This window comes from Taurulus bubalis (assembly GCF_910589615.1).
Source record: "Taurulus bubalis genome assembly, chromosome: 18".
Taxonomy (NCBI): domain Eukaryota; kingdom Metazoa; phylum Chordata; class Actinopteri; order Perciformes; family Cottidae; genus Taurulus; species Taurulus bubalis.
The window spans coordinates 3149438-3161481 of NC_136606.1; the positions used below are offsets into that span (position 1 = coordinate 3149438).

The 12044-nt window shown below is 46.7% G+C and overlaps 1 protein-coding gene across 1 annotated transcript in view; it reads left to right on the forward strand.

Annotated features, from left to right (window-relative positions):
- ptchd1 (patched domain containing 1) overlaps nucleotides 1-11042 on the forward strand; it is a gene marked incomplete at both ends in the record, with an annotated part of 18542 nt that extends 7500 nt beyond the window's left edge. Inside the window, 3 exons of the mRNA XM_079234198.1 lie at nucleotides 233-953; nucleotides 7956-8773; nucleotides 9942-11042. Coding sequence (XP_079090324.1) covers nucleotides 233-953; nucleotides 7956-8773; nucleotides 9942-11042 — 2640 coding nt within the window. The remainder of the gene's footprint in view (nucleotides 1-232; nucleotides 954-7955; nucleotides 8774-9941) is intronic.
- Between the last annotated feature and the right edge of the window lie 1002 nt (nucleotides 11043-12044).

Below are 12044 nucleotides of genomic sequence, written 5' to 3' on the forward strand. Positions count from 1 at the left end.
AGCAACCATCTCTGTGGATGCTGGCACTGTTGTCCTCTCGCCATAAAGACACAAACACACACACACACGCGCTCCCACATGCCTCTCCTTTCATGTGCACGCCAACGGTTAGAAAGTCGAAGCGCACACTGAGTTTAAAAAAAATGCAACTTTTTGTATTTTGCCAGTTTATTGGAGCTAAATTGGACCGCTGGGAAACTTCTGCCTTGTGTTTTGTGTGTTTTGCACGCAGCTCCACAAGCGGATCTACCAGATGCAGGTGACGGTCCCGGCCACCGGCGTCAACAGCTTCAACTACTCCTTCTCCTACCTCTGCCTCCCCGACGACAAGAACGTCTGCATCATCGACGACATCATCCGCGCCATGGAGGAGATCCAGGCGGCGCGCGCCTCCAACGCCTCCGTCCCGCTGCTGCGCTACCCGATCACGCAGCTGGCGGACGGGCGGCAGGCGTACATCGGCCACCAGCTGGGCGGCGTGCAGGGCTGGGGCCCCGGCGGGGCGCTGCGGGTGCAGGGGACCGGGGCTGGCGCCAAGGGGGAAGGCGTGCGATCGGCCCGGGCGCTGCAGCTCACTTACTACCTCCAAGCTCGCGGCGGCCTGATGGACCGCGTGGCCGGCCAGTGGGAGAAGGCCTTCTGCGCCGAGTTGCAGCGCTTTGCGGCGATGCACCCCAAACTGGGGCTGTACCCGTCCACTTCCTCTTCTCTGAGGACGGACTTCCAGTTCTCCTCGGTGCTGGCGCACCAGCCCCTGCTGGCCAGCTTGGGCGCGTGCGGCGTGCTCGCCGTCCTCTGCTGCTCCATGAGGGACTGCGTGAGGTCCAAACCCTGGTTGGGTCTGCTGGCGCTGCTGTCCATCACGCTGTCCGGCCTCACCGCTGCCGGGATACTCAACCTGACGGGGGCCACCTACAACTCCACCTACCTGGGCATCCCTTTCGTCATGCTAGGTATGTTTAACACTAATACTTTTCATGCTTTGAATTAGGGCTGTGCGGTATACCGGTTTCAAATTTCCATACGGTATGAATTTTTCATATACCGTCATAGCATAGCCATAACGACTGTTGTCGCTCTTCGTCAGGCAGCAACATTTATTTGTCATCTGGTCGGAGCTACTTGCTTACTGTCATGGTTATAAGTTTAGTCATGGTTATAAGTTTAGTCATGGTTGTAACTTTAGTCATGGTTATAAGTTTAGTCATGGTTATAACTTTAGTCATGGTTGTAACTTTAGTCATGGTTGTAAATTTAGTCATGGTTATAAGTTTAGTCATGGTTGTAACTTTAGTCATGGTTATAAGTTTAGTCATGGTTGTAACTTTAGTCATGGTTATAAGTTTAGTCATGGTTATAAGTTTAGTCATGGTTGTAACTTTAGTCATGGTTATAAGTTTAGTCATGGTTATAAGTTTAGTCATGGTCATGGTTATAAGTTTAGTCATGGTCATGGTTGTAACTTTAGTCATGGTTATAAATTTAGTCATGGTTGTAACTTTAGTCATGGTTGTAACTTTAGTCATGGTTATAAGTTTAGTCATGGTTATAAGTTTATTCATGGTTATAACTTTAGTCATGGTTGTAACTTTAGTCATGGTTATAACTTTAGTCATGGTTGTAACTTTAGTCATGGTTATAAGTTTAGTCATGGTTATAAGTTTAGTCATGGTTATAAGTTTAGTCATGGTTGTAACTTTAGTCATGGTTATAAGTTTAGTCATGGTTGTAACTTTAGTCATGGTTATAACTTTAGTCATGGTTGTAACTTTAGTCATGGTTATAAGTTTAGTCATGGTCATGGTTATAACTTTAGTCATGGTTATAAGTTTAGTCATGGTTGTAACTTTAGTCATGGTTATAACTTTAGTCATGGTTATAACTTTAGTCATGGTTGTAACTTTAGTCATGGTTATAAATTTAGTCATGGTTGTAACTTTAGTCATGGTTATAAGTTTAGTCATGGTTATAACTTTAGTCATGGTTGTAACTTTAATCATGGTTATAACTTTAGTCATGGTTGTAACTTTAGTCATGGTTATAAGTTTAGTCATGGTTATAACTTTAGTCATGGTTATAACTTTAATCATGGTTATAACTTTAGTCATGGTTGTAACTTTAGTCATGGTTATAACTTTAGTCATGGTTGTAACTTTAATCATGGTTATAAATTTAGTCATGGTTGTAACTTTAGTCATGGTTATAAGTTTAGTCATGGTTATAACTTTAATCATGGTTATAACTTTAGTCATGGTTGTAACTTTAGTCATGGTTATAACTTTAGTCATGGTTGTAACTTTAATCATGGTTATAAATTTAGTCATGGTTGTAACTTTAGTCATGGTTGTAACTTTAATCATGGTTATAACTTTAGTCATGGTTGTAACTTTAGTCATGGTTATAAATTTAGTCATGGTTGTAACTTTAGTCATGTTATAAGTTTAGTCATGGTTGTAACTTTAGTCATGGTTATAACTTGTGTCATGGTTATAACTTGTGTCATGGTTATAAGTTTAGTCATGGTTGTCACTTTAGTCATGGTTATAACTTGTGTCATGGTTATAACTTTAGTCATGGTCGTAACTTTAGTCATGGTTATAAGTTTAGTCATGGTTATAACTTTAGTCATGGTTAAAACTTTATAACAATAATTAATAACCCACAACTAGCAATCTTTAACAGGGTAAAACCACGACACAACAGTTTGTGACACATAAACAATTTGTAACACTAATAATTGTACATTTATAAAATTACACCGCCTAACTGCATGCTGGGTAAAGCTCGCCCACTATCACACCAAGAAGAAACTCCGTTGCAGGAAGAGAAGCACCCTTCCGGTCTGTTTTTTTCCCACCTACATTCCCCTGGGTCCTAAGTCCTTCCATGTTTAGCTCCCTAGCACCCTCTATTTACCAACGTAAAAACAGCTGCTCCTTTTCGGAGTCAATGAATGAATGTATTTACTCTAAAAAAATACCGTGATATACCGTGAAACCGCCAGAATCTTACAAAATACCTTGATATGAATTTTTGGCAATACCGCCCAGCCCTACTTTAAATCAGTGATCCCCAACCTTTTTGTTACACCACGGACCGGTTTTGTCTGATATGACGTAATAAATATGACGTAATAAAATGATACGACCGGCATAAAGACAATTATAAAGTGCATAAAAATACGACTCACCATTACGCCGAATTAGTGGGAGCCCTGAGCTCGTTTCTCTGCTGCGATCCGGGTGACGGGAGACAATGACACCCAGCGTGTGTTCTTCATGTCATGTCTACTCCGTAAATTAAACCCCGCTTCACAAAGACAGGTTGTTGGAAATGGAAGTTTTCAGAGCTTTTTGGCGATTTTAGGATAGTCTGCCTTGATTTTAATCCAGAACCCCGGCAGTTGAAACGTATATTTTTCAAAATAAAACATCTTTTCGACCTTGATGGTTGGTTGGGGACCGCTGGTTTAAATGACATGTTTTACATTTTGGGTCTCTCATTTCTTTTGAATGTACATTTTCTTTGAGAAGTTCTGGTTGTCGAACACATGGACGCGTTCGCATAAAACAAAGAACGTCAATAAAAAACAAGGAGTTACAGCCCGGATAAATCAAAGACAAGTGAAGCCAACACGCGGCAAGTGTGAACATTACCGTTGCTTTTATACCTCAGACTGCCGGTGTTCTCCGTCTGCTTCCTCAGTTCCCGTGATGGGTTCTGCAGATGCCAGCCTCCGGCGCAACGCCATTATAATGCAGACAGGACGTCAAAGTGACTGACAAGTGGCGGGCGGGGCATGGCAGGAACTTCATAATAGGGGTCTGAAAAAGTACGTTGTTGAGTCAGGTTTCTTGAAGTCTGGGGGGGAAAAAATCCAGGGGCTGGAACCAGAATTTAACATTTATAGATGTCCAAATTATTTAATTCTAGAGGATTTTAATAAGAGGACACGGTATGTATTTATAGATGATTAATAAGTGTTTTTTTTAAATACTTTAAAATACTTTATTTATAAAGTGCTAGTAAATGATAGTTCTCACTTTAATTGGGGTCACACCAAATACTTAACTAACGAGTAGTAACTACCTGAATGAATCATGAATTGCAGTATTAAAACATGTTTTTAAAGCACATGTTAACATAGTCTCTAACCATTAGTGCATATCTAAATCATTATATGTATAAATAAATGCATGAATAAATGACATTTAAATCATTTGTTATCATTTACTAACACTTTATAAATGATCTTATTAATCACCTATAAGTCCTTAATACTTCATTTACAAACGGGGAATCCATCATTTATAAAGTATTAAAACCCAATCTTGAGACGCGTATTAAGCTCATTAATCAAGAATAAAACATTTAGAACTGTGTTTATGAACTGCATACTAATGAGTTACTAATGAGTTAATGTTGGAACAATGCTTTATGAATGATGAATTAAGTGTTTACTCATGCTTTACTAATGCTAAATAGTGTATTATAAGACTCTTGAGGGCTCGGCATGTTACAAACCGCTCAGCCTGCACGTTTCCAACCCCAGGATTCAGGATCTGCGTCCCCACATTTTATTAATTTTCTGAAACCAACAATGTCAGACAGATCGTCTGAACATTTTTCTGGCAGCGTGCCCGTTTCCCGTCCTCGTACCAACAGTACCCGTATGCTACATCGCAGACTTGACGCGATGCCGGTGATGCCAGTTTTTCTCTCCGGATCCCAAACTAAGGTCTCTTGTTTGATGTCAAGTGCCCTCTCTCTCTCTCTCTCTCTCTCTCTCTCTCTCTCTCTCTCTCTCTCTCTCTTCATTTCATATTTTTCCCTGCGATGTCGGGCAACATGAGGCGAAGGATCGCTGCGGCACTAAAAGCAGCGGCCAAGTGTGACTCAGTGGATGTGAATTACTGCAGATACGCCGAATTTAATACAGCAATGAAGAAACTTTATTAAACGTGGATCGATGGAGCCACTTAATAAGGCCTCGTGGTCCACGAGGGTTCGGCCCGGACGCGATGACGTTGACTATGTCGCAGCGCAAATGAGTCCCCGGTTTATTATAGGGAATAAAATACTTTAATGAGACTGCAGCAGTGTTATTAAAGAGCTGATACACATGCACCTGTGATCAAACATGACTAAATATTAATTTTAAATCCCAAATGCATTGATTATTGGTTTGGGTCTCAACCACTAGAAAGCAGGTTAACGGGTCAAGAGGTCATTTTCTCGATTTTACATAATTACTTAATTCACCTTTTTAAAGTCACTTGCATATGATACATACTCATGTGTTGTATATACACATTTGCAGAACAATTTCAGCTCTCTATATAACGAGGCACCATTGTCATAAGGAACAAGTGTAAATAGATAATATGGCCCTAAAGCTGAACAATTGAAGCTCGATTTTTGAAATTCTTCAAATCTCTTGTGAACACATAACTTTACTCATGTGGACGAACTCTTTTGGTGATGGAAATTAGTTTACAAAAGGTCTTCGGTTCACAAAAGCAGTGGAATATATGAATAAAATGGTAGATACATGTAAATAAATGTCTAATACCACATTTTTTATTATCGTTTTTTGAGTAAAAGTGTTATCTGTCACTGAAATGAGAGAGGGACTGAGGAATGACTTCATACTACAGATCAAACCTTTTTATGCAGCGTCTTTCCTGTGGAATAGAGACGATAACATTCATGTAATTTATTTTATGAGTGATTCAGTCCATCTGTTTTGACGGTGATAATATAATGAAAGGGAATAGAACACAGAAATACGTTGATAAATATGAATTTAGGAAACCAGAAGCTGAACTGCATGCCAGTGAGAAGGAGTGATAAACACTGTAGGATGCGCTGCATGTCACCACGACCCAACACATGTAGTCCATACCATAATTACTCTGTAATGTGGAGGAGGAAAGGCTTCTGTTCGGCTTAAAATAACCTCAGCGAGAACAGAGGAGGCCGGGGAATAGAGACCGAGAGGAGCCATCACTCCAAACGGGGGATGAGATCGGGATTCTCTGAACAGAAAATGAAGTTAAACGGCAGTTAGGAGGGAGGAGGGAGGAGGGAGGAAGGAGGGAGGAAGGAGGGGCTTTCAGAATCAAGTAGGCAGACAGAAAAAAGGTGGGAGGAAGTGTGAGGCGAGAAAGGAGGATGTGACTACAGAGTACGGAGAGAAGCAGACGTACAGCAAGGAAACGCTTTTAGAAATGTGGATTTGTGTCAGCGACTTGGCATCTCTCTCTTTCGGGATCCGACAGAAGGAATGTTTTCTCGCGGGGGGATTAATAACTTCTAGAGCCGTGTCACGGAAACAAGAACATTTATAGACGAGAGAGAGAGAACAGATGAATCGTTATGCATTATTATTTAAAACAAAAAACAAACATACACACAGTATGTTCCACATTGTGAGGTACTGACATTCTTTTTATGTTTTCATCTTGGTACCAAATACATCACAAGCTTATAGGGTTTGCACACCTTCATGTATTTCTGTGTGTGTGTGTGTGTGTGTGTGTGTGTGTGTGTGCCCTTATCTTCTGGGTCTTCTCTCATGTGTTCATACCCGGTGACGTGAGCTCACATTAGCCGTCTCAAGCTGCTGTAAATACCCAGATCTCTGGGCAAGTGTTGTCTGGAGCCTCTCGTTTGACTCACATCTGCTCTCTGCAACGTTAACCTCCACACCTCTTCCACTGTCTAATTCCCTCTCTTTCAAACACACACACACACACACACACACACACACACTCACAGATCAGCACACTTTCTCAGTTGCACCTACCACTGAAGTGGCGGCATGTTACGCCTCTGCTAAGGTGTTAAGTGTTTTGCTATGGTGAGGTCAATGGAGAGGGGGGGGTGGGGGGGGGTAGTGCCACCGGTGACTCATGGATGCCATGGCAACCATGGTAGAGGAAAACCATTAAAACCCATCTACTTGTATATAATAAACATGTATGTGCAGGCACCTGAGGCTGGAGATTTGAACCCTTGAACGCAGCATCAGGACCGTATTCTTTAATTGCAATTAGAAGCTGCGCATCTATTAATTAAGGAGGCTTTGCTTCCATGCATCTGCTGGGTTATTCATGGTACCTGGTTCTCCTCTCAAAATGTACTTACTTGTTCATCATCATGTTAGATTCTCCCGCAGCTGCAGGTTTCCGATCTCTCAGCAAGGATTTTTTTCGGAACTCGTAAGGAAATTGTGACGTTATGCAGCGAGGACGCGCTCAGAAGTTACCGCGCCTCCTCGTGCAACGTCGTGGTTCCTTAAAAGAAATACATTGGAGGCGGAACCTTAAGCATCATCAGGTGCAGGCTTAATAATCGCCTGTGGGTTTATCTCTACGAGCAACTCCTTTTATATTGCATGTTCTGAATTGATCAGTAGTCAAATAGGACCGGAGCCCTAATTAGGGGACCCTTTTATATCAGGTCACAAGGTACAAATCAAGAAAAAAACATAGTCTAAATAAAATAATTAAAAAAACAAAACATGTTACCGTAAAAGTCGGGTTATGAGCCGCTACTACCTTCGGTCAGTGTCCCCGTTAGCTGCCCGCTGTAGCCAGCTGGGGCTCCTGCTAGCGCTCCGTTACTTCCCCGCTAACTTCTGCTAGCTCTCCGCTAACTTCCGCTAGCTTCCCGAAAACCACCGAAGGTAGCGGGACCAGGCTCGACACCCGACTTGGGCAGAGGGGACGTGGGCAGTAGCAGCAGCAGCTAGCAGCTAGCTGGCGCTGCTCCTAGCTTGCACTGACCGGAGGTAGGAGCGGCTTGTAACCCGGCGATAGGTATATAATTAAACATAAAAATCAGGGCTACAATAATATATAATCCCCACGTACAACCTCTCAACACAGGGTTAGGGTTCAGGTGAGGTCTTAAGCTATTGGTTTCATTCCTTCCTCTCTGTTTCCCATCAGGCCACGGGCTCTTCGGCTCCTTCGAGATGCTGTCGTCGTGGAGGCGGACCCGCGAGGACCAGCACGTGAAGGAGCGCGTGGCGAGCGTCTTCGAGGACGTCATGCTGCGCTTCTCCGGCTCCACCATGCTGCACCTGATGACGCTGGGCCTGGCCGCCTCGCCGCTCACCAACATGGAGGCGGTGCGGCTCTTCTGCCGGACGGCCGCCCTGGCTGTCACCATCAGCTACGTGTACATGCTGTCCTTCTACAGCTCCTGCCTGGTGTTCACCGGCTACCTGGAGACCGGCTACCGGCACGGCTGCTTCTGCCGCCGGGTCCCTAAGCCGGACCGGCTGGACTCCAAACCGGCCTGGTACCGCTGCCTCATGTACACGCGCTACCAGGACGAGGCGCCCGCGGGCAACCCGCCGCCGCCACCGCCGCACGGGGTCGGGGTTGGCCACGCCCACACGCCGAACTCTAACCTCACGCACACGCACACGCCGCCACAACCCCACCCGCACCCACACCCCCACCCGAACCCGAACCCCCACCCGCACCCGAACCCGAACCCCCACCCGCACCCGAACCCCCACCCGCATGTGGCGAACCACCCCGTTGGTGATGGACACGTCACCAACTCCACCATGCACCCTCATCTACACCCGCACGTGCACCCCACGGCGATCACGGACCCCAACCCTCAGGACTCTCACCTTTTGCTGGGGTGCGTGAGGCGTTGCTACGGGGACTGGATCACCAACACCTACGTCAAACCCTTTGTGGTTCTGCTGTATCTGGTCTACATCTCCTTTGGACTGATGGGCTTCCTGCAGGTGAGGCGACGGCACAACAGACGTTTTGTTAACGCCCTCATCCTCATTGAGACAGCTTGTGCTCAATAATCAGATATTAACTTAATATTAATAGATTTCATTGGGCGAAAAAGCTAATGTGACCATAAGTATACCGTAAAAGTCAGGTTACAAGCCGCTCCTACCTCCGGTCAGTGTCCCCGCTGTAGCTCGCTAGGAGCAGTGCTAGCTGGTGCTGTTGCTAGCTAGCGCTGTTGCTAGCTAGCGCTCCTACCTCCGATCAGTGCAAGCTAGGAGCAGCGCTAGCTAGCTGCTAGCTGCTGCTGCTACTGCCCGCGTCCCCTCTGCCCAAGTCGGGTGTCGAGCCTGGTCCCGCTACCTTCGGTGGTTTTCGGGAAGCTAGCGGAAGTTAGCGGGGAAGTAACGGAGCGCTAGCAGGAGCCCCAGCTGGCTACAGCGGGGAGCTAACGGGGACACTGACCGAAGGTAGTAGCGGCTCGTAACCCAACTTTTACGGTAGTAGTATAAATGTATATACGTAGAAGTATAGTGTAATATTAACGAATGAAGTAAACTATTTTCTCAATGAAACATGCATGAAACCTTCAGAATGAAAGCTTCATGTCCATACGTGTAAAACTGACAAGGACACTTGAATTTCACACAAAAGCTCCAGAAGTTGGAGCAATTTTGTAATTTGTGAAATAACAATAGCATTGTGTGCAATTTAGAGAGACTCATCCACGGAAGTATTGTCATTTGATTTATGTCATAAAACTACATTTCTTTCCAAGTTTAAGGCGACTACTGATCCCCTGGTATCTCTGACAGATCACTGTAAAATACTACACCATACCAAGGAATACTTCACCTTTTAAAACCAGTTACTCGTCGTGTGTTACCTTGAATTCGGGAAGAAAGCGTTATTCTTGTCTTCTTCCGCGGGGAACCGATGGCAGCGTTCCTTCACGAGGAGCGAGATTATCATATTTTTTGGGAAGCAGTGAGCAATAAGACTGGATAAATAGTACGTTTTTATTAAGAATTCAGAGGAAACATGGCATGAGTCAGTGTGTCAGCAGTGGGGACAGTATCGCTTGAGAAAAAGATGTATAAATACATTTGCACACTAATAAAAAGCCCAAATCCTCCGTTCAACCCGCCGCTAATCCCTTTCTGTCATCGACAGGTGACTCAGGGTTCAGACCCCAGCGCACTGGTCGCCATGGACACGGCGACCGTCCTGTACACCCGGGCCCAGCAGCGCTACTTCAGCTCCTACTCGCCCGTCATCGGCTTCTACATCTACGAGAGCGCCCCCTACTGGAACGCCTCGGTGCAGCGGGACCTGCTGGAATACGCCAAAGGGTTCCAGCGCATCAGCTGGCTGGAGGCCTACCTGAACTACCTGTCGGACCGCAACCAGTCCACCAGCCAGCCGCGGGAGAACTTCACCGGCACGCTGCGCCACGCCTTCCTCCGCGAGCCGCGCTTCGCCCACTTCGCCGACGACATCATCTTCGCCGAGCGGGGCCCCGGCGAGGAGCCCGACGTGGCGGCGTCCCGCATCTTCCTGGTGGCGAAGACCACGGAGAACAAGCGCGAGGAGATGTCGGTGCTGCTGGACACGCTGCGGCGCCTGTCGCTGACCTCGCGCGTCCGCTTCCTGATCTTCAACCCGTCCTTCGTCTACCTGGACCGCTACGCCGCGGCCGTCAGCTCGCCCCTCAGGCACTCACTGCTGGCGGTGCTCTTCCTGTTGGGTCTGTCCTCGCTGGCCGTGGTGGAGCCGCTGGTCTCCGTGTGGCTGGGCCTCACCCTGCTGTCGGTCCAGTTCGGGGTGCTGGGCTTCATGACCCTGTGGGGCGTGGAGCTGGACTGCATGTCGGTGCTGTGCCTGATCTCGGCCTTGGGCCACTCGGCCGACTGCAGCGGGCCGCTCCTCTGCGGCTTCTCCTCGGGCCGGGGCGACAGCCGGACTCGCTGGGTGAGGGTGGCGCTGGAGCGGCACGGCGTCCCTTCGCTGCAGACGCTCGTCTGCTACGGCGCCGCCCTGGTGCCCGTCGGCTCCGTGCGCTCGAACCTCACACACACACTGTTCCGCTGCCTGGCGCTCACGGCCGGCTGCTCGGCGCTGCACACGCTGGCCTTCCTGCCCACGCTGCTCACCTTCCTGCCGCCCTCCAAGAGCCGGGGCGCCCGGCCCGACGGGGAGGCGCAGAGGCAGGAGGTGGAGTGCGTCGAGATGAACGACAGCACGCGAGTGGTCGACCAGATCACCACTGTCTGAGCATGGGATGATGATGGTTTTTTTTTTTTCTGTTTTTTTTTTTTTTTGGCCACCTTTGTTGCTATGGCGACCGTCGGCTGGGAATTGGTTCACTGTAGTCGGAGCCGGCGCTCCGCATCTGCAGGCGAGAATGCCGATCCTTGTGAACGGAGGAGGAAGAGGGGAGGAGAAGTAGAGGGAGGGAGGTTAGTGGAGACAAAAGAGGAAGACGGGTTTCCGATGCAGTGTATCCATGGTTACCTGCTTGTTGCTAGTGCTGTGTGGCATGCGAATGAGCCCTTTCCCCCCCCCCTCAAACAGCCAATCGGAGGCCGGGGATCCGCCGAGGTCAGGCCCGGCTGTGACGGTGTCGCAGAGGAAGTGTCAATTTTTCTTTTTTCACGTGTCGACAAAAAGTTGCTCTCGGTCTGATCCCACTGTTTTGCTACTGCTTTCTGTTCACCACGTTGCACAAATACGGCTCCAGTGACATGAGGCCATCATCTGTATGACTCCAGTATTTCTACTTTAATGCCGGACAAATAAAGTCAAATCAAGAAAACGTGTTTGGAAGTGATTTGGCTTTTGATGCAGGTTGTAATCCTTTTTTTTTTTTTTGTCATGTGGGAGATATACATACGATTTGCCATGAGTTTGTAACTTAAATATCGCGAGTCGTAAATTGCATTTTAACCAACCGAGCACTCGCAACGCATCTGAAGGAAGAACGGATTCGGATAATAGTGACTTTACCCTTTTCAGAATGTCCTTGAGGTAAAAAAAAAAGAAAAAAGAAGCTAGATACAAAAAATACGGATTGCAACTGCAACATACTAGGCTTGAGCGATATTATATCAGGGTATGTAAAAAAAAAACTACAAAAACAGACTGTATGATTATCAATACAGTCATGAATGCATACACTCTGCTTTCTACGATGCTGTATTGATGTGATGTATTGTAGTGCACAACACCGCCACCAGAGGGCGTCTCCGTGGCCGAGCTCAGAAAAGATGGCGGCTT